The sequence below is a fragment of the Fusarium phalaenopsidis genome (genome assembly GCF_050370095.1).
Source record: "Fusarium phalaenopsidis strain FUZ10S chromosome Unknown contig_32298, whole genome shotgun sequence".
Lineage (NCBI taxonomy): Eukaryota > Fungi > Ascomycota > Sordariomycetes > Hypocreales > Nectriaceae > Fusarium > Fusarium phalaenopsidis.
The window spans coordinates 1,202,202-1,230,164 of record NW_028145407.1 but is presented as its reverse complement, the minus strand read 5'-3'; the positions used below and the strand labels follow the sequence as shown (position 1 = coordinate 1,230,164).

The 27,963-nt window shown below is 54.7% G+C and overlaps 7 protein-coding genes across 7 annotated transcripts; 5 read left to right on the top strand and 2 right to left on the bottom strand.

Annotated features, from left to right (window-relative positions):
• Positions 1 to 11: 11 nt before the first annotated feature.
• Positions 12 to 1,718, bottom strand: LRP88_06957 (Zn(II)2Cys6 transcription factor domain-containing protein; the record flags this gene model as incomplete). The annotated part of the gene is made up of 5 exons (XM_083243494.1): positions 12 to 39; positions 105 to 442; positions 498 to 638; positions 758 to 1,540; positions 1,659 to 1,718. The coding sequence occupies 5 exons, from the start codon at positions 1,716 to 1,718 to the stop codon at positions 12 to 14; spliced, it is 1,350 nt and encodes a 449-aa protein (XP_083100718.1).
• A 3,475-nt stretch (positions 1,719 to 5,193) lies between these two features.
• LRP88_06956 (uncharacterized protein) lies at positions 5,194 to 6,114 on the top strand (the record flags this gene model as incomplete). The annotated part of the gene is made up of 3 exons (XM_083243493.1): positions 5,194 to 5,326; positions 5,398 to 5,910; positions 5,963 to 6,114. The coding sequence occupies 3 exons, from the start codon at positions 5,194 to 5,196 to the stop codon at positions 6,112 to 6,114; spliced, it is 798 nt and encodes a 265-aa protein (XP_083100717.1).
• A 1,238-nt stretch (positions 6,115 to 7,352) lies between these two features.
• LRP88_06955 (ras guanine nucleotide exchange factor domain-containing protein) lies at positions 7,353 to 11,327 on the bottom strand (the record flags this gene model as incomplete). The annotated part of the gene is made up of 5 exons (XM_083243492.1): positions 7,353 to 7,380; positions 7,551 to 7,821; positions 7,884 to 8,100; positions 8,156 to 10,447; positions 10,527 to 11,327. The coding sequence occupies 5 exons, from the start codon at positions 11,325 to 11,327 to the stop codon at positions 7,353 to 7,355; spliced, it is 3,609 nt and encodes a 1,202-aa protein (XP_083100716.1).
• Positions 11,328 to 17,364: 6,037 nt separating this feature from the next.
• On the top strand, positions 17,365 to 19,930 carry LRP88_06954 (uncharacterized protein; the record flags this gene model as incomplete). Its single annotated transcript, XM_083243491.1, has 3 exons — positions 17,365 to 17,518; positions 17,614 to 19,735; positions 19,792 to 19,930. 3 exons carry the CDS (start codon positions 17,365 to 17,367, stop codon positions 19,928 to 19,930), a joined length of 2,415 nt encoding a protein of 804 aa, XP_083100715.1.
• A 1,501-nt stretch (positions 19,931 to 21,431) lies between these two features.
• Positions 21,432 to 21,893, top strand: LRP88_06953 (concanavalin A-like lectin/glucanase domain-containing protein; the record flags this gene model as incomplete). Its single annotated transcript, XM_083243490.1, has 1 exon — positions 21,432 to 21,893. One exon carries the CDS (start codon positions 21,432 to 21,434, stop codon positions 21,891 to 21,893), a length of 462 nt encoding a protein of 153 aa, XP_083100714.1.
• Positions 21,894 to 23,086: 1,193 nt separating this feature from the next.
• On the top strand, positions 23,087 to 24,238 carry LRP88_06952 (glycoside hydrolase family 64 protein; the record flags this gene model as incomplete). Its single annotated transcript, XM_083243489.1, has 1 exon — positions 23,087 to 24,238. One exon carries the CDS (start codon positions 23,087 to 23,089, stop codon positions 24,236 to 24,238), a length of 1,152 nt encoding a protein of 383 aa, XP_083100713.1.
• Positions 24,239 to 25,874: 1,636 nt separating this feature from the next.
• On the top strand, positions 25,875 to 27,809 carry LRP88_06951 (Zn(II)2Cys6 transcription factor domain-containing protein; the record flags this gene model as incomplete). Its single annotated transcript, XM_083243488.1, has 1 exon — positions 25,875 to 27,809. The coding sequence occupies one exon, from the start codon at positions 25,875 to 25,877 to the stop codon at positions 27,807 to 27,809; it is 1,935 nt and encodes a 644-aa protein (XP_083100712.1).
• Positions 27,810 to 27,963: the final 154 nt, after the last annotated feature.

The following is a 27,963-nucleotide window of genomic DNA, read 5'->3' as shown; positions in this document are numbered from 1 at the left end:
CCAACGGTGAACTAGATAACGGGTGACTCGTGATGAAGTCTGCAATGATCCGGTTGAGCAAGGTCCTCGCCCAGCGGTAGTGACCCCACATTCGGGCGACAAACATATCGAAGTAGATGTGGTATTCGCCCTCGAAAACTGCGGCAGGGGGGAGATCGTCTGTTTTCTCGGTGTGAAATCGCCATGTTGGTCCGAGTTTGCGGTCCCATTCCGCAAATGCGGCGTCGATGTCCAAAAGCTGCTTCAGCGTCGAGGTTGTATGTGGCCGACCATCGCTGAGAACATATGTCTGAATATGTGTCGATAGTTCGATAAAGCGGCAAATCAACATGCCTAGGTCGGCAGCTGGCCGATCGGGGGGGTCAAGAAGAGCATAACTGAACGTAATCCACTCATAGAACGGAGCAGGCAGAGGAGTAGCCGACATTTGCGCGGGGATGAACTGTGGAGGATTTATCAGTCGAGCGTTCGAGAAGTGTTGCGTAGATGCAACTCACAAGGCAATAGCACATCTGTAACATAGCCCGAATACCAAGGGAGGCTACTTCCGGTATAGGTAGCCATCTCCGTAGCAGAGCAACACCTCCCATCACATGAGCATGTACGTGGGCGATGTTCTGGTTTGCTCCCTTCACCAACTGCACAAGGCGGTTAGTCAATGACTTGATGGTAGAGAAAGCACTAGGAGAAAGTGAAAGAATATCAAGCTAACCATGGGGGAGGAAGATGAAGAAAATTCAGGGGTGAGGGCACACACCTCGAACATGGCAAGCATGACGACGGAGCGCATGGTAACCTCAAAGTCCGGCGTCACCGAAGTCTGGATGAGGCGGCCGGTCTGCTTCAGGGCCATTCCATATCTCTGGCGAGCAGTCGTCATCAGATTGTGATCACCCCTGAGATTCGACAAGCTGGCGAGACCGACAGCGGCCATGACATCCTGTACTGCGGGGTCCCATAGCCATTCGGTAGAAGAAAGGTCGCCTGGGGTCTTAGGTTCGTCAGGGTGGCCGATGAGATAGCGGTTGATGTAGAACTGGACTCCCTGTTCTTCGAGGCTCGGGTCGACGGGAGTTGGAAGGCGTAGCGGTGGCACAACGACGACTGGCTGTGCTGCCGAGGTTGAAGAGGAGGTTTGGTGATATGAGTTTGGTGATGGAGGAGTTGGTGGTGACGTTTGATGGCTAACGAGTGACGAAGGAGAAGTTGACCAATATGCGGTGGATGAAGCGCTGGAAGATATCGCCGATGAGGGAGCGGAGTATGGTGCCAGCTTGGTATTAGTCGATGTGGAACACGACAGGGTCGGAACAGAAGAAGCGGCAGACGCAGAAGTTGATGCACTAGATGAGGCTGAAGAGCTGGACGAAGCTTGCGAGGTCATTTCTGAGCCAGATTCGCCAACACCCCATTGCGCGTGTGCCTTTTGCATCACCTTGCTGCTCTCATCGCGAAACATGAGAGACAGCTGGTCGCGATAGCCCGGACACCTCTTGCCGACGCGGATACATTGTGAACACTCTGGTTTTACCTTGTCACACTGAATGATGAACACTAGTCAGCCAAGAAATAGAAAGATTGTGAGAGGGAGTTGTCGGCAATGAGGCTGATAGATGTCATGCGACTGCCTTTGGCGCGATTCAACCGCGACAACGTACCTTGATGCGTCGCGTGCGACAGTTTTGGCAGCCCTGGGAGGCTTTCCCGCAGTACACCATGGTGATCCGGGGTTTTGCGGACAACGACGGCGCCCTGCCGAGAGGTGGACGCCGGCGATCGTCGGTAGAACCGGAGCGGTGAGGTCGGACACACGGAGGAAGCGGAACCGGCGGGGAAACAGCAAGCGGGAGGACTAAGAACCCACGATTCCGAATGCAGACAAGACCCGTAGCGTCGGGAGCGCAAGAGCACCTCTTCAATCAGTCTCCACGGTGAGAAATCCAGCTGTTGACCGAGTTTGAAAGATGGCGTGTTCAGCTTGTCCGCTGCGATTTTTGGAGGCACGCGTCCTGTCAGGCTTGAAACAAGAGGGGCGGCGAATCGTATCGTGAGCCCGCTGAGTGGTCTTGCTGACTGAATGGCCGTCGAGGCGAAGGTCGAAGGATCCGACACAGGCAGAGAGTGAAATTCAGGAGGCCGAAGAACCATTAAAAGAGGCTGCGCCCATCACGAGGAGCCTACGCGATCGAGCGCGCGCAGTTGGAGACCTCGTCCTCGTTGCGACGAACGCCGCCTCAGCCCGCCAGCCACTCACCTTGGGCTCAGACCCAGTCGCTCACAGCGCCTGTGATTGACCCTGCAGCTCACTTCCTCCAGGTGATGGCTAACGCGGATGCACCCAACGTCCTGGCTAGCAGGATGTGTGCGATGGGTCCTTCTCCCGTTCCCCTTGCACTTGCTTGGCCTTCGACCTGCCCGCAGCCCGTTTGGCCGTTGTCGGTACGCTCCCGGATCAATCGCACTCGCTCTCCGTGCAAGCCCGTAATGTTTCCGTCTTTGTTGCGGGGCCCCCGGAGCCCAGCGTGCAGGAGGCGTAAGGGGAGGTATGTAAAGAAGAGGTGCGCGGGGTATGTGGCTATGTGTGGTTTATTATTCGGCACATGTGAGTGAGCCTCGCCTCGCCTAGGTCGCCTGTGATTGCGAAGACACCGAGTCAAGCAAGGGAGCGCACAGGGCCTGGTCTCGTCCAGGTCCAGCTGCGAGCGAATGCGGAGAAGCGAATAGGAGGGCGGGTGATGGTAATCAAAGTGAAGCAGCGAAGAAAGTGCAGTCGCAGAGTAGCAACAGAAGCCAGAAAAGCAAAAGCGCCTCTGAACATGTATAAATTCCAGACGTGGATGCAGGGTCAGGAATGCGCAAAAGGTGAAAGTCGCAGTCCAGACGGAGACGGAGTCGGAAGCCAGGAGGTGCTCGGACTGGCAGTGGACCCGGAGTGACACAGGCACCGCGTCCTCGGAGATGGAGTCCCGCACACCGGCGCAAGCTATGGATGGTATTTGTTTATTTATGTACTGTGTCTATTCTAGACCCCGTCAGCACCAGTGTATGAAGGTGAAGTCGGTGTGAAGGCTGACGATCTCTAACTTGTCACGTCCCATCATGACATCCATCGTCCACTAGCATTGACAATCAAAGATGCCAAACCGCACGGATGTCGATACCGAGACCGCAGGCCGATCCGAGCCTGGAAAAAATCTGCCAGGCTGCTTAAAACTAGACCTTGCGGATACGAACGGAGGAGCTCCTATTCGCACATGAAATACCTGAGGTGGTGAGGGGGGGATCATGTTGGGCGGGACCTGGATGACAGGGACTGCCTGGCCACCAAGACTCGGGAGTGGACATTCTGAGCCATGGAGAATAGGAGGCGGCAGCGGGAGCAAGAGACTACACGAAAAGCACAAGGCTTGAGAGATAGGGGTCAACGAGACTGGTTGACGTGATATATCACAGCCCCAACAAGAGTTCAAGCCTTGATTGTAACATGGTGGCAGAGGCTCAAGAGTCGAGGCGACCTCAAAAGTCAAGGCGAACGAAGTAACCCAACAGGGGTCAGGGCCTTTGATAGCATTCTTATTCCGTGGCCGAAGTCGGGATCTCCTCTTTAATTGTTGATACGGTGAGCGTCCAAGTGCTGACAAGATAAGTATGAGATACGTCTGTGAGATGATGTCCGATCTTCTCACCCTACCCATTCTTTCACCACGAGTCGAGTACAGTACCAAACTTGCGATCCAGACACCCCAGCCATATAACCTGAAACAGACCTCGCAGGCCTCTAGTCGTCACCTGGCTTAATATTGACCAACAACACATCAAATGGGGTCCGGTATCCAGCTTACACGTATACTTTCTCTTGGCACCACGTTCTAGTCTGCCCAAGCGCAGTCGACGATGGCGTTGATATGGCTTCTAGAACCAAAGTCAACATTAGCATCGCATGTCCTTCTCGCAGCCCTACTACCCAAAAAACAACCCTCCAACCGGGAAGCTGATGTGCATTCCCGCCCTTCTCCTGGGGGCCAAGAGCCGGGACTCGGCCGAGCAGGCTCTACAGGGCTGCATGCTCGCCGCTAACACTGACGACGCTCGCTGATTCGCAAGTGTACGACCGCGTTTGATTAACGACCTGGCGGAACGAGACAGGTTAACTGTCTCTGGCTAGATGACGTCCGAGAGCCAATCTCTCTGACACTGTCGCACATGGAAGCGGAACATTTCGCCCTGGAATCGATTCATCGGTGGGTTGAGCCAAGCGTCCTGTGCAGGTCGAGGGTAGGTGAGAGACGTGTATCGCGACATGCGCAAATCATGGTATTGCACATGTATCTTCTGCTCTGACCCTATTGGAATACCTAAAGATGACTCCCTTTATTCTCTAATGTTACAGATCGTGGTTTCTTCACACACTACGAAAACTACAGTGCTGTGCAGTCCGTAGTACATCTTTGTGATGCTCAACTCAAACCGGTCCCCATATGTCGATGACGTACGTAGTTGACGTATCTCGGTCTACCCCAGATCTTTGTGCCCACCTTGGCAGGTCGCCTTTGCTGACCTTGCACCAGAACCAAACATTTCAGCCGCCATCTCCAACACGGGCATGGCCTTGCTTGGTCAAGGGCTCGGTGGAGGGCGGCGTAACGTCATACCCTTTTTATGGAACCGCACTTTACATCATCCATCCAACTCGAATAGCTGAGACCTCCAGGACGCGACGGCTCAACGTGCCAGGACCCTGTTGCATCTGTCGGCCGCGGCGTCATAATCCGTGCCGCCACATACGGGATGATGTTTGTCCTACTCAGCTCTGCCTTGAAGAGGCCCGAATAGCTGTTGAACCGGCATGTGCCGTGTACTGTAGTTACGTGGAGAGCACAGCTGTACAGTACAGTAGCTACACCACCCCTCGCACCAACATCCAAGCCAGCAGGCCTGACGACGTCAGCGCTTGTTAAACCTCCCTTCCTCGATTGTCCTTGACTGTAGATCATTCGAGCTGCATTTAAACTTCAGCTATTCCCGTGATCTTCTCTTCATTTCCATACCACTTCAATTCCTTTTATTATACCCCAGTACGCACTCGATTTGAAACCAGGAAGCACCCACCTTCACCACGCAAGATACCCCGTCAACTTACACAACAATCCGTCTGATACCCAAATTCCTTTATAATCCACCATCAAATACACCATGGAGACCATCAGCAACGCCGCCGCCGCTGCCGCCAAGGCTGTTTGGGGAGAGAACCAGCCCCAGAAGGAGCCCGTCTCTGGAGTCCAGGGTGATACCGCCAAGGGTGAGCCCTACGACGCCGGTAACCTGGGTAAGTTGTCTACTCTTAACACTCCCTAGGCCCCGACCCTTGAAAGACCACCTCGCTAACACCCATTCAAGACACCCCTGCCCAGGAAAAGGTAGAGCAAAACTACAACGAACGGACCCTCGGCCAGGAGGCTTCTGCCCCCAAGACCGCTAGAGTTGAGACACCCTCCGGAGAGGCTGCTGCATTTGGCGCCCAGTCCAAGGATGCCCGGGACACCTCCGCTGGGCAGAACGACACTCGCAACCCGGAGCGTGTGGGTCTAGAGAAGGAGAAGAACACCGACCTCGAGGACGTTGATAACACTTCAGAGGGTAACACCGCTAAGCTGGGCGAGGGTCCCGGTCCCCGCCCTGTTGAGGTCGTCGCCAAGGAGAAGGGGGGCGATGCCGGCCGAGAAAGACCCCAGGAAGGCTTCTCCGAAGCGCCCCGTGAGATCGGCTCCGAGGGTGCTGCTGCTACTTCTTCATCCAAGTCCGAGAACCAGCCCGACCCTGCTCAGGATGAATATGTCCATGCCACTGGCTTCGCTGCTGACGGCGGAGACTTTGACGCCACCAAGCCTGGTGCTGGACGAGAGGCTGACCGTACGTTGACTTCTACCCATGCTTGCTTGATAACTGTCTAACCCTTTCCTAGGCCTCATGGAGGAGAAGGGTGTCCACCTTGGGGAGGAGTCCTCTTCCGGCTCGCACTCGCATAAATCTCACGAGAAGCACTCTCACGATGACAAGCACAAGGACAAGCCCAGCCTGGGCGAGCGCATCAAGGCCAAGCTCCACAAGCACTAAACGAGGAGTGCAGGGCTATGAGAGAAGCATATATGTTGTAATGACGAGAATGATATCCCACACGGCCTCTTTGTATTGCCCTCAGGTTGTTCGCTGTTGATAACCAGGGCCGTGTACATGCAGTTTTACCCACGTTTTAGCTTGAAACCACTCTTTCGAGGTGGTATTGTTCAATGAAGGCTGAGGCACAGGCTGCCTCCTGATTATTCAAAACACCAACACTCGAGATTACGGAGTCATGTGCCATAACTCTGCTGATGCAGGAAATATTGATCCCCCTAATGCAGCTGCTGGAACATCTCGCTTCGCCTCTCGTCACCTTCAGGTTATGCCCAACAGGGCTTGTCGTCCCACCCCGTTGCAACCCCAAGACGGCACGGCGGGCCTGCACGTTCGGGTCGGGGACTGGGGGCAGCATGGATCGAAGCTGGGGTATGGGGTTTCGAGCAAGGGCAATGTTGCATGTTTGTTTCTTCTCAGCCCGGCAGAAGGATCATTAATCCTCAGATAGGTAGTATCATCCGGCTCTATGCGCCATTTCGCCAACCTTTACCCACCCATCCACACTATCTTGTGTATGTCTTCGCAGTCGAGGCATCCTCCGCTCTCCTAGATGCTTGCTTGCTTGCTTCCATCATATCGTATCATTCGACCTTCTCCTAGATCCGTTCAGGTATATTCAATCCTCGTGCGGCCAGCGTACATCGTCCCATTGTCACCATCGGCCACCACTGAGTTTTCCCCTTCCTCCCGTCAATGTTGGACTCGCCTCCTGTGTTGGAGCTCCCCCTTTCCCCTAACGGGCTCATTTCCAGTCCTATTAGTGTGGCTTCCGAGTGTTCACAACCTCATGTCTGAACATGTCGATAAGCCAGGTCATCGAGTAGAGACCACGATCAGAGTTGCCCCCATCAGTCTCGTTGACACTCCCCACTTCAATGTCCCCACGCTCTAGAACCCCTGCTGCCAACATCTACCACACCAACTTCCACGGGCCGTCTCCCGACCAAGTTTCGCTGCGTTGTGCCGCTTCGCGCTCTAACGGGATGTGGGCGGCGCTGCTCACAGCGATGTGCGCCGTGTGCTGTAGCTAATCTCGTCCATCGCTGGTTGTCGGGATCGCGGCTAGGATCACAATCACACCCATCCCGGCTTGTTTCCGATCCATTTCCAAGGTATCGTAACGTGGATAGATGCGGTTGCATCGACGTCTCGGAACAGTTGCAAGGGGGCACTGCTTATAGGAAGCCAGACTCGGCAAGAACCCTGCAAATCAACAACAAGTCAGGTAAGCATTTGTCTCTCTTCATCTTTACCAAGGTCTCCAGGTAACTACTCCTGAAGAGACCTCCGACGCGGAGCCAGCCAGAACGGCTTATCAGAAAAAAGAAGGCACCCCTCCATACGACGCGGGAGTATTCCGCAGTTCAACATACCTCACAATCTTCTCATCCTCTCGCTCACGAGGCTCGACTTGCAGACTCTTGTCATACATCTCGTGCACATCACCAGCTGCCTGCATGTTGTTCAAGATGTAGTCTTGCAGCTCAGGCACCGGCTGCAGTGAGTATCCCACGTTCTGGTACTGCTGAATGTCTCGGATGACCTCAGCAGTCTTAGCACGTTTGGCAAAGTTGATGAGGTTAGTCTTCTTGATGATGGATGGAATACCATCCTCGATAAAGGTCAGGTCGGTTAGATAGACACCTTTGTTGGTTGTGAGCATTGTGATCTATCATCTGCATCCATAGCAAGGGGGGGATCCATACCGAAGAAAGGGATACAGGGGGGGTTGGCCGCATGGAGCGCTTCTCGGTACTCGCCGAAGTTCTTGGTGCTTGCCATGACTCTCCGCATTGACTCCAAGGTGGTGTGCGTTCGCTGGGGCACTTGATCCCATGTACGCTTGAGACGAGCAATGGGTGCGGTACCCAGGGCCGAGATGATGGAGGTTAGTGTGGAGAAGTTGTTGAGCGCACGGCAACGCTGCCTGTGTGTTAGCTTTGTTCCAAGGGGCTCGCTTGCATTCTGCACCACTTACATCGGCAACAGACACGAAGTGCTTGATAACAACCACTCGCTTCTTGACGTCCATCTGCGCTAGGATCATCTCGGCAACCCAGTTGGTCATTTGGTTCGAGTGGAGGATGAGGGCCTTGACGTTGGGGGCCAGATCAGGTTCGCCTTCGCCGATCTTCTTTTGCCAGGTCTTGTTCAAGCACTCAGTGGCCTTGATCTTGCCGTAGAGTCGTGATTCGACTATTGTGAGCTGTCGGGCGAATTCCACCACATCGATATCCAGGAACTTGAGCTTCTTCATGTTCTTTGGCATGATTGGAGTGGGGGTGTTTTGGTTCACCGTCTGGATCATCCTTCGAGCTCCAGCCTCCTTGCCGCTCAATCTCTGATCCAGGACTGCCATCAGAGGTGCCGATCCAGGGGTCTCTGTTGATTTGACGGTATCCTTTGCAAATGTGTAAACGTCCCGGATAAGCTGTTTGGACTCCTCGTTGTATTCTTCCATCCAGAAGTTGTCGAACCAACTCTTGAGGATATTGACCACTCTGAAACGGATGAGTTTCTGCTTTCGGTCTCTCCACATCTCGTAGTCCGCTTGTGTCAGGCCTTCGGGTGGTTGAATCCCAAATCGTTTTACGAGGAGCTCGAAAAGTTCTCGAGCAGAAGTGAAAGAACGGTAGGTGAGGAGGAAGGTGTTGTTGAAGTTCGAGTCAAGCTTGTCATGGCGTGTGAGCTGCTCAACAAGGGCAAGTAGAGAGCCTCCCTTGACGGTAGGTGGCGAGGTCTTGGCATCCCAAGATACTTCATGCTCGAAGTCGAGGAGTAAGAATTCTGGTGTATCCTCTGTGACTGGAACTTGGGGTGAAGGATCTTCGCCAAAGATCTTCTTGACCTTCGAGTAGTCGCCCTTGCGGAAGTTGCCTGGCGCAGGATCTCCTTCGGTGAATGACTGTGATGAAACCAGTGCTGGTCTCACTGGAGCAGTCCTTGACTCTGTTCGTTGGTGTGGGCGGTCGTATGGCATCGTCTCACCTCTTTGTAGAGGTGCCCGGGTGAAAGGTTCCTCGTGAGGCCGTTGGTCCATTTGATGCTGTTGCATATTAATCTGAACTTGTTCAGAGAGAAGTTGTAGAGAGAATCCGATATGCGAGGAGTTTGTTTCCAGTGCTCGTGCGCATGATCGAACATATTCCAGGCGGTTTTCCATCGCTTCACCTCGAACCTCAGTCCATTCATCAGCCAGGGGACCGGCAACGGCTTGGCATCCCAGGATAAGGTCAGAAATGTTGTCATAGAGGCTCTGCTTATGAGTGCCAAAATCGGATAGTTGAGGTGTCTGGAAGCTGTTCCCCAAGGATGACAGATCAATGGACTCAATCATGGCAACCCATTGCCTAAAAGTCTCCAGCACTCTGCCACCTGCAAAACAGACGTTGTTCCCAATCACTTCGTGTCTGTAGGGGGTGATGATCTTTTCTGGCACAACGAGGCTCTTGTCGAGTTCGCGGATGCTGGATACGAGAATGCGCTTCTGTTCATCAAGTCGTTCAAGCAACTTGTTGTCCAAGATAGCTGTTGGCTCCACAACACCCTCATCGTCCTCGAGGAAGTTGGCGGTTATCTCGTCTCGAGGGCCTAGTCCGTTGTTTTGCCAGCTGCCACCAGTCGTGCTGCCAATGACAAAACCAGGGAAGAGACGAGGAATCTCCTCGCCGCGTTGTTGTCGAGCGACTTCCACGTAACTGAACACACCCAGAAGGACACCGTCGGCTTCTTGTAGACATTTCTGGATGGACTCGGCATTGGGCCAGTCGGCGGCAGCAATGTGGGAGGAGATAACGAGCTTCGAGAACTTGGACATCATATCCCGGAAGTGAGGGTAGAGGGCCTTATTTGTTGAGATGATGGATGGCTGACCGGAGTGATTATCGGTGGTTCCAGAGCCAGCGGCCAGGAGTAGTCGTAGGTGATCGGAAATATCCTCGGCTCGTGCTACATATTCTGAGCGATTATTGTTGGTGATGGCCTCACGATACCTGTCGATGGCACGCCTCATGTTGGAAACAAGAAGAGTCCAGCTGAGCGAAGGTGTAGATCCGTCATCGAAGAATGAGCGAGGAACGGTGGCTGTCGTTGGAAGATTATAGGTAGTGCTAGTGAACGAGGTAGCTGAAGCAATGTTTGGAACCTGGCCGGCGGCAAGATGGCCGTTCGGCGAAGTGCCATTTCTTGGGCGACCAATGGGTGATGCGCCATTGATAGAGTCCATGGATGTTGAAGGCGACAGAGCACCGAACGAGGCACGATTCCGGAGCTGCAAGACAAGTGTTAGCGGCTATATCAACTTCGAGCGGGGAATATATGTGTCGTTTAAGCACCTTTGAGCGTCGTGCAAGCCTCGAGGAGTCGCCTTCGGCTTCAGACGCTGAAGTCAGCGACTCGTCGTCTTCGTCCTGAGTTAAGCCGCGCGCCATCATCTCAGGGGGCGGCCTTGTCTTATCAGGGATGTTAACGTTCATTCGGTCTCGCGGGCCGGTCTCGTTTGCGGAAACGGGGGACTCGAGGGGCAGTTCCATGCTGCGATCGCCCGTCATCATGTTGTAGTAGAATAGGCGGCCATCGGGGGTGGCCTGCGGAATCCAGAAGTCGGCTCTCGAGCTGTCGCCTCCATCAGTGCCCTCGAGCGGAAGGCCCACAGGCATATCCTGTTCAGAGTCGTCGTCTTGTTCGTAGTTGTCGTCGTAAATTTCAGCGTCTTCGGCGTCATCCTCAACGTTCTCGAGAGCGCCATTGTGGGCGGCGTCGGGCAGGTCGTCTGGGCTCGTGATGATCTGACAGTAGTTGCTAGGAAACCAGCCTCGAACGCCGTTGATGACACCATCCCACCAGCCGCTCTCGAGCTGGGTGATGACCTGGATGACATCGCCTTCGTGGAAACTGAGACTGGTGCGGTCGTCGGCCTCGTAGTCGTAAAGGGCGCGAACGTACATGGTCCCCATGGGGGCGGTACCGACGATGCCGTTCATGACGCCCCAGGCGGGATCAGCCCGAGTCGAGGAAGAGTGTTGATCGGAGGCTTGAACGGAGGCAGGCGTGATGCGCGCGGACGCGGACGGAGAGTCGCCGGAGGGGTCGTGGATAGTGCGCGAAGAGTGGATACTTGGCGGCACGGCGGCGGTCTGTATCTTGAGCATGTCGGGTTGCGGCGGCCAAGCTCACCTCAGGACATGGTCAAAAGCGGCAGGCCTATCGCTGATCCAAGGATGCCGAGTTTGACGATAGCAATTCGTAGCACGGCAAAGATGGCGCAGCAGCATACCACGAAGCTCGTCTCGTCAGGAGTCGCAGGAGACGCGGGAAGTCGCAGGCTCGCTTGGAAGGCACAGAGAGGAGGACGAGAATCCAGGGGGGGTTAGAGGGGCGACCACACTGGGATCAGGCCTGGATGCGTGTGGTGGGCGAGGGGCTGAGAGGAGGAGGGCGGCGGCGGGCGGTTGGCTGAGACCAGACCAGAATGGACTGAGCAGGTCGGCCGTAGTCGTCAAGGCGCTGCTGCAAAAAGACGGTATAGAAGAGGCAGAGAAAGGCCAGTCAAGGCTACCGCGAGCAGAGGACGATTTGCTGGAGGGCCTACTGGAGAGGCATTGACTTGGCCTCTGGAGATCCGAAGCGGACAGCTCTGGGGTTGCTCAGGCCGTTGTGCGTCGTCTCGGAGCCAGGAAAGGGGAGTTGGAGCTTGTTGTTGCGAGTGTTGAAGTTGATGTGGGAGCAACGGACCCGATCAGAAACTAAGGAGGGGTTCTATTCCGCAGCATCTACCTATGGACACCCATCCATACCCAGCAGCGCGGATGGACACTAACAGCCCAGCTCAGGTTCAGCGACACGACACGACGGGACAGAGGCATTCAGCACTCCACTCCATGAATTTCTCCACTGGAAAATTACCACCTCGCGCCCCGATGAAACCTTTCCTGTCCCTGGATGGACTCTTTTTGGTAACCGGTCGAGTTTCCAAATTTACTACGTACAAAAGTATGAGTGAGGGATCAGCAGCTTGGAGTTTGTGGTGACGCTTCATTGCGCTGGCAGTTGGATCACCCAGATATGACGGGCTCCAAGAAGCTGGAAAGCTAATCGTCGTCAGTCAGCCCAAAGCGCACATCAATACTTCAAGACTCCGATTGCTCCAAGACCGACCAGGTGTCAGTGCTCGTCTCTTCTTGTTATCGAGATTAGACTTGCTGTTTCTGAACCACGGTCCCGACGGCTTGAGGTCGCTTCGCTACCAGGATAACGGAAAATTAGAGGGGACAGCGGAGTTACAACCAGAGGTGGTATCAGAGAGTTACAAACTCCCTGAGGGAGGTATGGTATGCACCTCAAGGTCATTGCTTGCGCTCGGAACCTCAAACACACAGACCACGGGTGGCCATGATTAAGGAGGCGGGGGAGCGGTGCAGAGGACCGCCGATCGCTCGCCTTTCTTCTCTTCTTCTTGAGCTACTCAGGTCTTTATAATTCGCAGAGCGAGTGACCTGCAGACTGCAAGTGATAATGCAACGACAAGTCCATTGTCCAGCCAGCGGCCTCAAGTGACGTGCTGTTGCTTGACGTGCCCATCGTTCATCGCGATGATGTGCGATTCCCGCAGCCCCTCCACCACCACGTCCATGCTCTCCTGATTCCTTGCTCAATCCGGACGGACCCTGCGATGAGTCAGCATCTCAATAGATCCATGACCGGGAAGCTTCCGCGGACGGTGCAATTTACGCCGTAATGCCATGGCGACCAAGTCGCTAACGAGCACCTAACGGGAGGACGTTGCTGTCAGCCTTGTCTCTGCTAATCTCCTGATAGGCGCTCCGTGTCGAGACCGCTGGGTCCCAATCTCGCACTCATCTCCCCGTTTTCTGGACGGACTGGTTGCCTGAGGTTGTGGTCTCGTAACCCGCTTCCCCCACTCTATCGGAGGGCCAACCAGCCTGACCTCCCAGTGTTGACACTGTGCCAGTCGTTTTCCCTTTCCTCCTCTCATTCCCGGTGTGGCTCCCCTGATCAATTGTGCGTCGAATTCGTCCAGGACGCGCAGTTCGATCAAGACTGTTGAGGCCACGGTACGATTAAAACCCAGCTGTGCGCATAAGCTTTGGATCCCAGGGTTGCATCCCGTTGACCGCTTTACGCTTGGCCAGGAGTTGGTATTACGAGAAGGCTGGAGAGAAAACAGCAGCAACTCAAAAAAGACAGAAATCAAAAGAGCAGGAGAAAAAGAACGCCAGTGAATGCACTCCACCATCCATCGTCTTGACACCACGTGGAGCACGCCCCAAACCATGGCTCCCTACTCCGGGAGAGTGCCGCGGACCCGCCCGCTATAGCATCAAGATGGACTAGCCCCGTTGGCGTGGATCATCTAAAAGTCAACCAGCGAGGCGAGTTCGTAACCTTGGTTCTACAAACGCAAGGGTCGGAGAGGAATTTGCCCTGGAGCGTCGCTTCAAACTCCTTCCAAACCTTCACACACTCATGATACCGTTGGAAGAAGCGCAGCATGCACCGTCCCGACCCGGCCCGCTCTCCTGGAGCTAATTCCGATTACCAGTTGCGGACAGATAAACGTCTCGCCCGTTGATGCGCGTCTTTATCGTCAACAGTGCAGGCATAATCATGTGGTTTTCATGCTCCCCCACAAGCTCGGCCCTCGGGTGTTATCTCACTGCAGATGGATAGAAGCCCCTCATTGCCCTCCCTCCTCGAGACGACGACATCCCCCTCCATTTCTCGCCGGGTGGATTTCGCTGTTGGATCCTTTCGGGCGCCAGTGCCGTCCGACCGTTGCGGGGTACGGCAGCATAGAAGGACAAATAGGTTGCAGATCCGAGGGGCCCGGACGCCTTGGAGGGGCTCCAGTAGCGCATCTCCCAGGTTTCCATTCTTCCACAGCGAGATGAACCCTTCTAGCTCGCAATCCGTCGCCCTGGAGCTGACGACTGAGATGGACGTTCGGTTGTACTCCTCGACCAGCGTTACCAAAGCTGCCATTCCTCTGGTTCTCTTGCGCTGTGGCTTGCCCCCTGGCGTTGTGGATACGAGAATGGATCACTCAAGACGCAGCCCTCAGCAAATACGGCAGAAACGGAGCTCATCTCTCACCGTATCTCAGCTTGTCGGTCAGAAGTGAGGCCGAACGGAGGAGTGCCATTGTCCTGGAATGGACCCGTCAATGATCGCTTCTGCTCCTGTCGATCCCGCGGGCTGGATTTATCGTTCATGCCATGGCAGCTTCAATGACGGAGTCATACATGTATTTTCCCGTTGTGGGACCCGTTTGCACCTCTCCAGTGCTTGCCACACTACCCAGACTCTGGTCTCTTTGGCAATCTTTGATTCATCCCTTGCTCCCCTCGGGGAGATATCATTTCCATCGAGAACCCCTATCTTGTGGGAAACGGAACGACCGATAATGGGCGATTGGTGTCTCCCTGGATTGCAAAGAATGTTCACCCAGGGGGGAAATGATCTGTACTTGGCCTCCTCTGGCCCGTGGGACATGGCTCATCCGTGTCTGTTTTCGTTGCTTTGGTTGGATGAAGCGATGTTCCAGAACAGTATGCATGGGTGCCACGGACTGATAGATTGAACCTTGGTGGCTACGGCACATGAAAAAGCTGAAAAGTCCAAGTGTTCCATCCACAGTGATATACCCATAGGCTGGTGATATAAAAAGGTCGATGAAATTACCCCCGATTCTGGAGATTAAAGCGACCCAAGGTCGGTCTAAGCGGCGAGCCGTGTCGATGTGGAACCTGACACTATGCGCGCTCCATCAGTAGACGCAAGTGATACGCCGCAAGCCGCGAACGCGTACAGTGCATATTGTGCCGGCAGACAGGGGGACCCAACGCGAGGCCGGCCGGACAGTCTCACCAGTCTCCCCGTGTAGCCCGTCCCCACCAGGATAGACGTGCTTGACCGGGGAGATTCGCATCAAGTGGGCCGCGGGATGCAAGGCGCGCTCACGACTGGTCATGATCCAAGGCCTTGCGCCGGTGCTCTGGGAACGGGATCTCTTGACAGGCGGCCGTGTCATGACGCTACACCTGAATTGCGCTGGTGGTGGAGGAGGGAGGAGAGCAGTGCTGGGAGGTCGAGGCCGCACAGCGAGGTTGCAAGGCCAGAGCAAGAACAGAAGCTCCCCTCACCAGACAGGCCCGGTGATGTAGTGCTGGAGCTTTCTGGAGCTTCCCCGCCTGATCGCAACAAGCCTGACCTCGAAGATTTGACGATTTTCCGATCACGTTCCCAAGATCTGGCTGCTTCTGGATTCTGGGCCGATGCGCGGCGGCAGGATACTGGTTCTCGTCTCGCCTCTTGCTGTGTCATCGTGGTGGCCAACGATTATGTGCGGTGTCTCGTGCCTCGTTCCTTGCCCTCTGGTCCTCCACGCTCCTTGGTTTGGCTCACACCCCTGCCTCATTGCTGACTGCTCGCTGGTTGTTTCGTGGCCTCGCGCACCCCCTGGTCTCCTGGTTGCCCTTGCCATGAGCCCCGGCTTCTCTCGTCCCCGTGGACTCTCTGGACCGTGGATTTGTGGGCCGTGGGCCTCGGACCGCCAGCCTTTAAGGCGGACTCGACGGATCACGGTGGAGAGCCGTTCCCTGTCCGTCCGGCCAGGTGTCTCGACACCGACATTGACTCCGACTTTTGCTGGCCGTCACCGACTCAAAGATTCGCAGAGAGTCGACATTTTGCCCTTGACCGACGATTTTGCGAATGGGACGGCGCCTGCAACTTTGCGTTAGGGCCTGCAAGAACAAGCAAAACCGCTTCCCCGTCCGGACCCTCATCGGCGGGCATGGTCTCCATCGTGTCCACTGAAGGAGGAAAGAAATCGCAAAGAAAGCAAAAAAGGCGGAGTCAGGGCTTGTGCCGGGTGCAGGAACTCTCAAGCAGGAGCAGAGTGCTGACTGCAAGTATCTGCTGCCTCTCTCGATGCCCAAGAGTACCTCTGAAGGGGAGGGAGCATGTACTTGTGTCTCGTACCTCGAATTGTCGTACCTCGCGTGCCGGCCGTCGTGTCTCGGCCAACGGCCAGTGCTGCTTTAATTGACGGGGCCTGTTGGCCGCTCTCAGGCCAGGTTCTCCTGACAGAATTTTCACCCTCGTCACTCGTCCGCCTTGCCCACAAGCTGAGACGCTGCTCGCTACGTCCGTAAAGGGCTTAGAGGCTGAGGGCTTGAGAGGGACCGGCAATGGTGCCCCTCGTCGCCCCTCCACTGAAATGGCCCCGCTGCTGTGTCAGTGGATCCATCTGGTCGCAGTCCAGCGCAGCGCACTCGTTTGCTGCGTTCCGCCCCAGAGGGCAAAGGGCCCGGTCTTACAGGGGGGTAGGGAGGGGCCAGCCGGCCTGGCACTGCTGATTGCGCGCTGAAGGGTGCTGCTGCATAGCGCTGCATTTGTGCTGTGCTCACTAGCCCAGGTCAACGCGGGCGGCATGCCATCCATCTGGACGAGCATCCATGGATGGTGTCTGGCGGGGTGCTCGGTGTTGCTTTGTGCTGTCCAGTCCAGTTGTGCGCTCGCTGTGCTGGCACGAGTGCCCAGCCTCAGCAAGTGGCTCTCAGCCACCCCTCCTCTCTCCCTCCCTGGGTCGCTTCTTCCTCCCTCGCGGTTTCCTCTTCTTGGTTTTCCAAGTTCCCCTCCTCCCCTCCCCACCCAGAAAATAAGTGCCCCCCAACTCCCGGGTCACTCTCCCCTCCGGATTTCTCCCCCCTCTCTTTCCCGTCCGCCCCTCTAAGTATTCTGCGCCTTCTCCTCGCTTTTCTTCCCTCCTTCTTACATCCCCCCATCACCACCTCACCTCTCAACAATCATCACGCACCAATCCGCCCGTCTCATCCGACCGGTGTACAGCTTCGACAAGGCCATCCAGAGCCCTCAGATATATACCACCCACACAATCCCGCCTTTCCATGATCAACATACAATCATATCCAATGACCATCATTACGCTCGAGTCCACCGCAGTCACCCTTTAAACCCCACGGGAGCGCCGCGCAAGCGAGGAGCTAGCAGTCGAGAGCGAGAGCGAGAGCAACAACCTACGAACCAGACGATATTCAACCATCGTGCTGTCGGGCCCAGCCTAATTGCCCGATTTCCGAGCGCAACTTTGCCGTCGTCCTGTGTCGCCATCCACCCACGGAAACGCGACTTGACTTCGTCGAGATGCCCGGTGCAAGCGTAGCAGTCCTCCCGCCCCCCGCGGCCTCGACAGCGTCCTCGCGAAAGGCCTCGCTGGCACCCGAGCGCAAATACAAGTGCCAGTTCTGCAACCGGGCCTTTAGCAGGAGCGAGCACCGCAGTCGCCATGAACGATCACGTATGTGCCACCCCCTCTCGCCCCTCGTACCAGCCATCACCCCACGTCCCCTCCTTCACACTATCTCGCTCATCCATCCGCTAACCATACCGTAGATACCAAGGAGCGTCCTTTTAAGTGCATGAAGTGCCGGAGTACCTTTGTTCGTCGCGACCTTCTTCTGAGACACGACCGTACTGTCCACGCCAAGGATGGCGGCATTCCCCTTCACAGCGATGGCAAACGCCGAGCCGGCCCCAAGACTCGAGCTATCGGCACACCAGCAAAGTCATCCATCGCCATCGACAGTTCGACGCTAGAGCAGATGGAATCCGGCGCCGACAGTATCTTTGATGTAGAGGCCGCCGCCATGCTCGTGGCAGACCTACACCACAAGGCCACTGCGGCGATGCGCGAAGATCATTCCTACGAGGATAGCCCGTCCATGGCATACTCCCCACACAGCTCCTCAGTCATGGAGTCCACAGTGACATACCCATCTGGCGCCATCGCATTGCCCCAGGTTCAGTGGGACGGCTTCATGTCCCAATCAGTGACCGAGCCCAAGGCGCACTCTATCACTTCAAGCACTTCTGGATCCTTCGAATCCCAGCAATCTTTCGCCAGCGGAACCACCTTGCAACCTAACTCCAACCAGCTTCCTCCCATCGGCGGACAGAACTGCAACGGCCTTGTGCCAGCACTTCAGTCAATGATCAACTCATTACCAAACTCCGCCGCGGGCCCTCCTTCTCCCTGGGTCTCAGAGTCATCAAAGTCCGGTTACAAGGCACCCGAAGTGATGGGAGATGACGAACGGAACGCAATTTTGGATCACATTCGCAGCGCTGACAGCGAGCACGCCATTCCCGAGGGTTTCCGTCTTCCTGGCCTGGGCTCCTTGAACCGTTATCTGTCGACTTATTTCGGTCTCTTCCATCACCACCTGCCATTCCTACACCCCGCTTCTTTCCACCCTACCAAGGTCTCTCCACCATTGTTATTGGCAGTCCTCAGCATCGGCGCCCTCTACGCCTTTGACCAAGAGCAGGCTTACATGCTACACATCGGCTCCAAGGTTCTTGTTAACCAGTTCCTTCAGAGCAAGGAGAACTTCAGCTCTCGCAAGTGCCCTCTGTGGACCATGCAGAGCAATCTCTTGAATATGGTGTTCGCCAGCTGGAGTGGTGACCCCAAGGGTCTTGAATGGACGTGCTCAATTAAGAGTCTCCTTGCCAACATGGTTGCTGGCAACAGGTATGAGCTCAAGCTTCGCCAGGAAGCTCGCGGTACAGCCAAGCCAACTCGCGCTGAGTGGGTTGAGGACGAGGGTTGCCGTCGTACATACTACGCCGTCTACATCTTCTTTGGTCTGCTAACTCTGACCTACAACCACACCCCAGCCATCAGCTTCAGCGAGTTCGAGGACCTTCAACTTCCCTCTACTGAGACGCTGTGGAACTTGCAGGTTTCAGACGAGGCGACATGGCAAGAACACCTCAAGGCGTCGACTACTGTGACCTTTATGGAGGCACACGACAACCTCTTCCAGGGCGAGACTCTCCGATACAGCACATTCGGAACACGCGTCATGATCAATGCTCTCTTCCTCGAGGTTTGGTACCACAAGCGCAGCCCCGAGGCCCTTCAAGACGTGGTTACCGAGTACAAGCTGCGACTCGCACTGGAGACTTGGGAGAAGTCTGTCGACAAGTGCGAACCTGAGGCCTTCCCGGTTCCCATCAGCGCCCCCCACAAGGGCCATCCCTTGATCTTCAACGCTAGGGCCATGTACCGCAACGCCCGCGCCCGTCTCGAAGTTGACTTGAAGGCGGTGCAAGAGGCACTGCGCTACCATGACCCCTATGAGGTTGCCGCAGCCATGACGCACGCTCGGGATCGCGTGAAGCGTTCGAGTGAGATGATCAAGGTCATCGAGGAGTGCTACAACTGCCTCGAAACAGTCGTCTCCCAAGGAGTTCGATGGATCGCGCGTGTATCGCCGACCAACTGGAGTGTGGAGCACGCGCTCTGCGGGATGGATCTGATGATCATCCTGTCGTTGTGGCTGTATCGCCTGGAACATGACGAGGAGCCCGCGACCCAGGAGGAACTGGCCATGTACAACAAGATTCGTCAGCTCTTGATCAAGGAGATTGATGAGAACTACATGTCTCAACTGAGTGCAGTTGTGGCACGACTTTGGGGCTCCATACTTGACGAAGTTGTTGTTTGGGGGTAAGTCCGTTCGTTATCAATATTTGTGACTGTCTAAGTGCTAACGTCTTTTGCAGTATTACACGACTTATGGGCGAGTCTTTCAAATTGCATTCTCAGGCCCTCGTTGGCTATGTCGACGACCCTGAAGCTTCCTCGAATGTCAGCACCCCGTCTATGACCTCCCAGGGGGCGGACGAGGACAGCGTGTACTAAAACTAATCGGCGATGACTGAAACGACATTTCCTTTGTACGCCCATGGCTGGGTTGGGCTTTTCCTTGTCTCCTACGCATATACCTCTCTGTTATTCATTTGGCCTGGTCTGGTCTGGTCCGGTTTGGTTTTCATCGTTCTCTCTGACTTCCTCGTTTCCGGCGCGAAGGGCTCAGGAGGGGGTTGGACTCGTCATCTCTCCTTGCACATCTATTTCCTACGGTTATTTCATTATCTCCTTGGCGATACCCGAGACAGGGCGGGTAATCGCAATGTCCAAAATCTATTGCAGGTCTGTTGGTGGGCACATTGGGTGCCCTTTCTTCGTCTCTCTTTTCCTCAGCATGATTTTAAAGGGTCAAACGGCATTAATCGGGCGGGGGTCAAGGACGGGGATCGGGAAACGGTTTTGACATTGGGCTTGCGCCCCGGACAGAGGGAACTGGATCATTTGCGCAGTGACAGCGCATGCTAATGAACTGCGATGGCAGGATGATTGGCTGGTCCAAGAATGGCTGGTGTCGCCTTCTACTTCCTCTGTTCTATATGCTAAGGCACCTTTATTGTTTTTAATGTCTGCTGGTCTTTCTTTTTCGGCTCGCGACCTGAAGGCTTAGTTCTGCTCTGGTCTTGCTTTGATTTGGCTACGATATTCTCTCTTCTCTTCTCTTCTTCACTGTTAACCTTTTACCTTTTCATCTTTTTTTCCTTTTCCTTTTCTTGCCTTGTCTTTCAGATACCTTGTTCGATATACAGATTGCTTTTGTTTTGCGACCATGTGCAGCGAGAGCGGCATGGACTGGGACACAGCTGAGTATCCATGGACAGGGACCGGTCGCCCAGCACCGCACCGTCGAGAGGAGGCTGGCCCATTCGCTCGTGTAGGCATAGATGATTAGTGTTTGCTTGAATAATCAGCACCTGTCAAACATGACCACTTCGATATTTGTCTTGTGATGTAGGAATGCTATGTTCAATGAGGACGAGGCGTGCCAAAGGGAGGTTGTAGCCGTGCGGGCAGTAACAGACAGCCTGAAGATGGCATAACACAGGGACTTGCCGATCTCAGTTAGTCGTGAAGCTCCGGCAGTGCTGGAGAGAACAGAGCTCCTCTATGCAACACAGTTTGCTAGACCTCCGCCCTCCAACAATACTATAGATAGGTAAGGTAGCTAAGGTCGGGTGATCTTGCCTGCCTTTAATCAAGGCCCTAATTTACATGCCCTTCCCAATCGTGAAGGCTCTGGTGTAGGCAGGTACTACCCAGGCCTAGAAGTGAGTAGGCTTACCTCAAGTCGCTCAACCTCACAGGAAGTTGCCCTCCTTGGCAGCCCGGGATTCATGTCTTGCTCCTCTCTTCAAGTCCATGACTGGAACCCTCTTTGCTTTCAACTTCTAACTCTGAGAGGGATTCAATTTTGACAAAAGGCCAGCGCCAGCCTCTGCCTTCGGATTGACTAGACCCTCTTGATCTTTGTTTGTCATTCCTGTGCCCACTCACGATGTGGTATCCAACGATCCTTCTTGTTGCAGCGAGTCAACTCGTCTCCGGCATCTGCGAGTGTGCATATTCAATTGTAGATCTCGACAACCAGCAACCCATCTTCTTCACAGACTACCTGGAGACCGACTTCACTCGCCTCCCTACCATCTCACAGAACAACGACTGGGTGCGGCAACAGTTTACTGTCTCTGCCGAGGATGGCCGAGGCGATTACGGCAAGGCTTTCAAGCCCGAGAATATTCGAACTCGCATAACAGAAATGAAAGGTCGACAGGACGAAGAAGCTGGCCTCCACCTCCTTGTGGGTAGTGTCATCGATGACCATGGCGCCATCTCAGGGAGTGAACTAGACACCGAGAGACAAGACCTTCACTGGGGGTCATTCCGGGCTGGTATGAAGTTGACGCCGACCAACGGAACATGTGCTGCGTTCTTCTGGGTAGAGTTGACCCGATCCTAGGGATGGGCATTTGCAGCTGACGGGAACTAGTATTTCAACGACACCCAAGAGATTGACATCGAGTTCCTTTCAAGGGAGTTTGACCATGACAAGGGCATCTATCCCGTCAACCTCGTAGTGCAGTCGAAGCAGTCGTTAGAGGGTGGGTATGATGCTAGTAAAACTGGAACTTACAAGAGAGTCAACTTGGATTTCGACCCAACGGATGCCTTTCACGAGTACCGATTCGACTACACACCAAACCGGGTTCTGTTCTACGCTGACAGTAAACTTCTCGCTCGGATGGAGGGGGGGAATATGCCATCGGCTGGTGGTCATCTCATTCTTCAGCATTGGAGCAATGGCAATCAATGGTGGTCAGGGGGGCCGCCAACCGAGGACGCAACAGTCACCGTCAGTTATGTCAAGGCCTACTTTAACTCATCAGAACCCGAACACCAGGAGGGTTCGAGACAAAAATGTTTGGGATTAAAAACAAAAAGCTCGACAGTATGCGCAGTTCCTGACGTGACGGAGCAGAATGCTTCGTCTGGTGGACGCTTCTTTATTGACGACGAGACCTCAGATAAAAAGGATAGGCAAGATGAAAACAATGCTTCAAGCCACGGAATTCGAGGAGCTACGATTGAAAGAGATATTGTGCTGGCTTCTGTAAGCATCTGTATTTTTCTCTCTCTGAAAGCCGGTTGGCATCTACTATGAGAAAGCGGCAAGGGTTGTTCAAGAATCGGGTTGAAGGGGATAGGTGGCTTTGAAGCAAGTTGTAGAGAGTAGTTTGCAATTGAGAGAAACATGTCAAGCCCAAACCTAAATCTCCGAGACAAGAGTATTAGCCGAGCCTGCCTATGTTCAACGCCACACATTCAGCTTGTCTTAGAATTGAGGTGCTGAGGCTGGCTGAGCTATATGGATCTAATGTAAGGGAAAACTTGGAACCAGTGGCAGCTGACGTAGTTGAAACAGGCCGCAGGAGCTGAACGACTTGGTGTCCAACAAAACTGGGCCTAGACCAGGGCAGACAGCTGGACAGGGTCAAGAAGGAGGGGTTTCCAGGTCCATGGATGGAATGGGTATAAAGGTGGTGAGGGGACGATTTGTTGGTAGCGAGTTCATCGCATTCCCAGACACTTGTCAGGTACCCGGATCCATCTACTATCTCCAGCTCATAGAAGTTGGATAGCAATTCGCCTACCATGCCCTCTCCAGAATTTTTAGACATTGTTCTTGAGAACCAAACTGACTCACCGGCACTCTTTGCACACATCACGGGCCGAAATGACAAAGGCGTCGCTGTGCTCCTCGCCGACGGTCAGACGTTGCACCAACCTGCGTCACCCTCCGAGATCCTGCAGCCCGTCGGAGCGGACCATGGGATCCCGATCGGCGGACCCGGGTCGCGGCGCAAGATCCGGATCCCGCGCATGTATGGGGCCCGGATCTGGTTCTGCAAAGGCAAACCGCTGACATTCCTGCTCAACCCTGGGCCGGCTATAGTGGAGCCGTCGGTGATGAACCCGACCGATCCCAACTTTGATGCCGACTGGGGCTTCTGCGAGTTTACCTTCAATGATTTCCAGTTGTTCGTCAATGTGTCATATGTCGATTTTGTGAGCCTCCCGATTGCGCTGAAGCTCGAGAACGAGGCCGGAAAGGTCACACAAATCCCGGGCATGCCAAAGAAGGGTCTTGAAGATGTGTGCGCCGGCCTGCAGCGCCAGGCCGCAAAGGACGGCGCGGGCTGGGAGAAGCTCATCGTCAAGTCAAAGGCTGGGAAGAACATACGAACCTTGAGCCCCAACGCAGGGAGGGAGCTTCACCCGGGTCTGTTGGAGGGTTACTTTGCTCCCGCGGTGGACGCAGCATGGGCCCGATACGAAAAGGAAGATCTAGTGATCAACACACAGTTCGACTGGGGAGACGTCAAGGGTCGCGTTCGTGACGGCAAGCTGGTGTTTAGCAATGTGGGCAAGGACAAGTTGACCTTTTCTTTCTCCAAGCCGTCAACGCGGGACATTCTGTCTTGCAGCACGGGGCCGTTTGCCGCCGGGGAGGGAGTGTCGGCGGCGCAGCTCAATGTCGGGGCCCGGCTCGCGGCGGCGCTCAACCGGGGGACGCTGGCCCGCAACGGCCGGCAGCCGGAGGGGGAGCGGGTGGAGGGTTACTACGCAGATGAGAGTGTAAGGTCAAACCACTACTCTCGAGTTTGTCATGAGGTGACGATCGAGGGGAGGGGGTATGCGTTTCCTTATGACGATGTTGGTGCCACCGATGGAGTTGATCAGTCTGGGTTCTTGAATGACGAGAGGCCCAAGGTGTTGACAATCACTGTTGGAGGGCCAAAGTGAAGGGGATAGAGAGAGGACATAGTGGGAGACAGAGAGAATGGAGGTGAAGACAGGCAGAGAGATAGGAAATGGATGTTGTTGGATAACGTTATAGACCCAGATACAGCCACAATGATTTACATAATGTTTGAAACGTGCACCACCGCCCATTACTAGCAACGTTTCGACAAGGCTTATATCCGTATTCCGTATTTCCCGTAGTCTCGGGTCTGAAGCCATTTCTGTTGGGCTGTTTCGGCACATGGCCGCCGTTGAGCTGCATTAAACTAGGCAGGTCCAAAGACGGGGGAGACGCCTTCCCATCCTTCCACACAATGAAGCACCGCCTCTTCCTCTTCCTTCAAGGCTCTCCTCCTCCATCACAACCAACAAACAGAGGCTGCGTAGATCACGGCCCGAGTCAAACTTGGGGTTATGGGCCCATCTCGTCCAACCACTGCCGGGGTGCCTTCGGTATATGGCGATTCCTCCGTGTCTTGACAGCTATCCATTGGAGCAGGCCAGGCCAGGCAGGACCCATCAGTCCCGCAGCAAGGGTTCTGCTCCTCTTCCTTCTCCTCCGAGGAGCTGGCTCAGATGGCAGAGTGCGTGTCCTAGCCCCCCTCTCAATCTAACTAATTTACTTATGTATCTGCAACGTAGCGTAGGGCTGCGTCCTTCGGCTGCTTTGTTTCTCGTCGGCCGACCAGGGCGGGTACAACGGGTGCTGCGGAACTTGCCTTTGATTCAGCTCATGGACCTTTTTCAACGGCGCTAGGTTTCTGTTTCCTATCGAGGTGGACCCCTGCTGTTGATCAAGGACCGTGGATTGGGCTGCTGCTAGCTTTCTAATGCATGGCCATGAGTGAAGTCGTCCGCACAGCCATGCTTGCGCCTTGCTGCACAACCAACAAAGTTGCACCACATCCATGGCACATCTGATCGTCTTAGGACAGACAGACAGCCCTGGGGCTTTTTGTTCTGTCCTTACAGGGCTGGCTCTTTGTGCAAGTACTTAATCTTATTCATCACTTCCCATCTTTTAACCGTCAACCCATGAACGCCAACTCTCGTCATTCGATTTCTTCACTCTCGTTGAGCTCTTTTGACGATTGACGAATTAAGCCTGGATATGGTCTATGCCATGTTATAGCACTTCGCGGTCTACACCGTCTTCTGGAACTTCCTTTCCCACATCCACCACGCCGAACACCCTGGCTGACAGCCTGCTTTTCTCGTCGTTTATCCCCAACTAGGAACTCGTTGGTCCTCACTGTTACCGCTTTCAGGCTTGCAGACCTGAGACAAGGAAAATATACAGCAAGCAGAGGTCTAGACAACCAACCACCACCAATCAACGTCCATCATGCTACAGACTTGACAGAGCCTCTTCCCTCCGTCTTTTGCTACCCCCCGAGACTCGGCCTTGCAAATACTAGTCAGTCTTGCTTTTCTCACCCATCCGATCTCAGCTGCCCCGCGAGGCGACGCCTCGTTTGTCTGTCGCCATGGTTTACTGCGGGAAGCCCTCAGGGGGCTGTTCAAACTGCCGCCTCCGCAAGATCCGCGTGAGTTAGCCCACCATCGCTGCCCAGTTGATTCCCTACCTCCGGAGTTGCATTTCTCTCACAACCCGCTGGCCCACGTCCGTGCTAACATGAGAATTCTCTCTATCAAGTGTGACCAGAAAGAACCCTCCTGTGGGCAATGCGAGAAGCGAAATCAGGCCTGCCCGGGCTACCGCAACCTCGTCGACCTCATGTTCCGAGATGAGAGCTCTCATGTTATCAACAAGGCCGCCAAGACACGTTCTCGACCAGTTGCTGGGAAAAAGACACAGCCCACCGCCCAAAGTCAAACGTCGACATCTCCGATACCCCTGTCCTCCACCAAATCCTTGTCCAAGTCATCCCCAGTTTTTGTGTCCGAATCAGGTTCCCTTTCCGGCCCTGCGTCCGCTCCCGCTTCCAAGGCTCCGACAAAGCGATCCCGGAAATCTACCACCCGGTGTCGGGCTCCGGTCCTCTCAGCGCTGACAAACAATCCTAGTCCATCAGCCTCCGAGTCTTCAACTGAGAGTCTGGATGATGGCAATGGCCGTTCTTCGGATCAAGCCCTCTTGGGTGACGCTTTGTCCTCTGAGCTTCAAGAACAGGGAACTGCCTTCTTCTTTTCTCGCTACGTGACGGCGGATTATGGCTGGTCTCAGAATTATGCCTTCATGTACGACGTATGGAAGCCCCCAGACTCGAACCAAGCTCGAGTCGATCCAGTGACTGTCAGCATGACAGCTGTTGGTCTCGTAGGGCTATCTCAAGTCACTGGTTGTTCCGAGACTAGGACCCGAGCCCAGCAGAGCTATGCCATTGCCCTCAAGCTAACTCACGACGCCCTTCGCGACCCAGTTGAGGCGGTAAAAGACACTACCATGCTGGCTGTCTTGATCCTTGGTACCTATGAGTTCATCTCTGGATATAGCCCGCATACGATGCGAGCATGGCAGGATCATGTAAGTGGTGCTGCTGCCCTGGCACGCATGAGAGGCCCTGGGCAGTTTCAAACCAAAGCAGGTGTTCGCATGTTCCTCATGCTTTGCCATACTGTTCTCATCAGCTGCATTCAGAGTGGTCTTCCAATGCCGCAGACTTTGATAGACCTCCGGCGAGAGATTCCCCCTGTATATCAATCCGGCGGACCGGCGTGGCTGGTCGCAGAACCCATCTACAGGGCACTGCAGGTTCGGTACGATATCAAGACAGGCAAGCTCGCAACTCTCGACGAGATCGTGGACAAAGTATCTAGCGCCGATGAAGGACTCGCTTCCATTTTCTCCAACCTACCGGAATCGTGGAAGTACCATCATGTCCAGCTGACGCAACCGGATGCTCGAGTCCTCGGAGAGACATGTCATGTCTATCAGGGACTTATTCAATCTACCACATGGAACGTTGCCCGGGGTATACGGATACTTCTGGCCGAAACCATGATCGAGCAGCTCTGCTTAGCCATCAGAGAAGATGATTTATACGCGCTCTCAGATTGCCATCGCAAATCGCTTGCCAAATCGATCACACTGCTGGACATGCTTGGAAAGGCGATTGTAGCCAGCGTTCCTCAACATCTCGGCGTTGTTAGCATTCGGGATGTGCATAATCTCGGGGGAGAAGGGGATGCGGTGGCAGTTCCTGCGAAGAAGCAGATCTGCTGTGCTCGACTTGCCCCCGTTACACATGAAGCGCGAGCCAGGTCCAAATCAGAGCCGACGACCGGCGCCACGGGGTGTCTACCGCTATTCGATCCGACACGGTCCAAAGCTCAGAGCGATAATGCAGAGCGTTTCATGAGCCTCGCAGGGGCCAACCACACTATTGTCTGGCCCTTATACGTCGTTGGCATGTCGTCGGCCTGCACCCCTGAGACGAGACAGTACGCCATCGATAGACTGCAAGTCATCCACAAGGAGACCGCCCTCGAGCAGGCACGAGTCGTCGCAGGACTGTTACAGGAGAAGGTTGCGCCACCTACGATCAGCACGGCGCTGTTGGATGAGCTTCCAGCTGTCGAAATCGGAGCCCTACCTGCCATGGTTTGACTTGCCATCCATTACACAGCCTATCAGCTCGGCACACCCATAATCAACGACCCTGCCTATTATGTTCTATAGTTTCGTATTGTTGTCACACGAACATATGCGACCGGACGTTGGGTATTCACACTATACGCCGTCGCCCTGTCCCTTTAGCAAC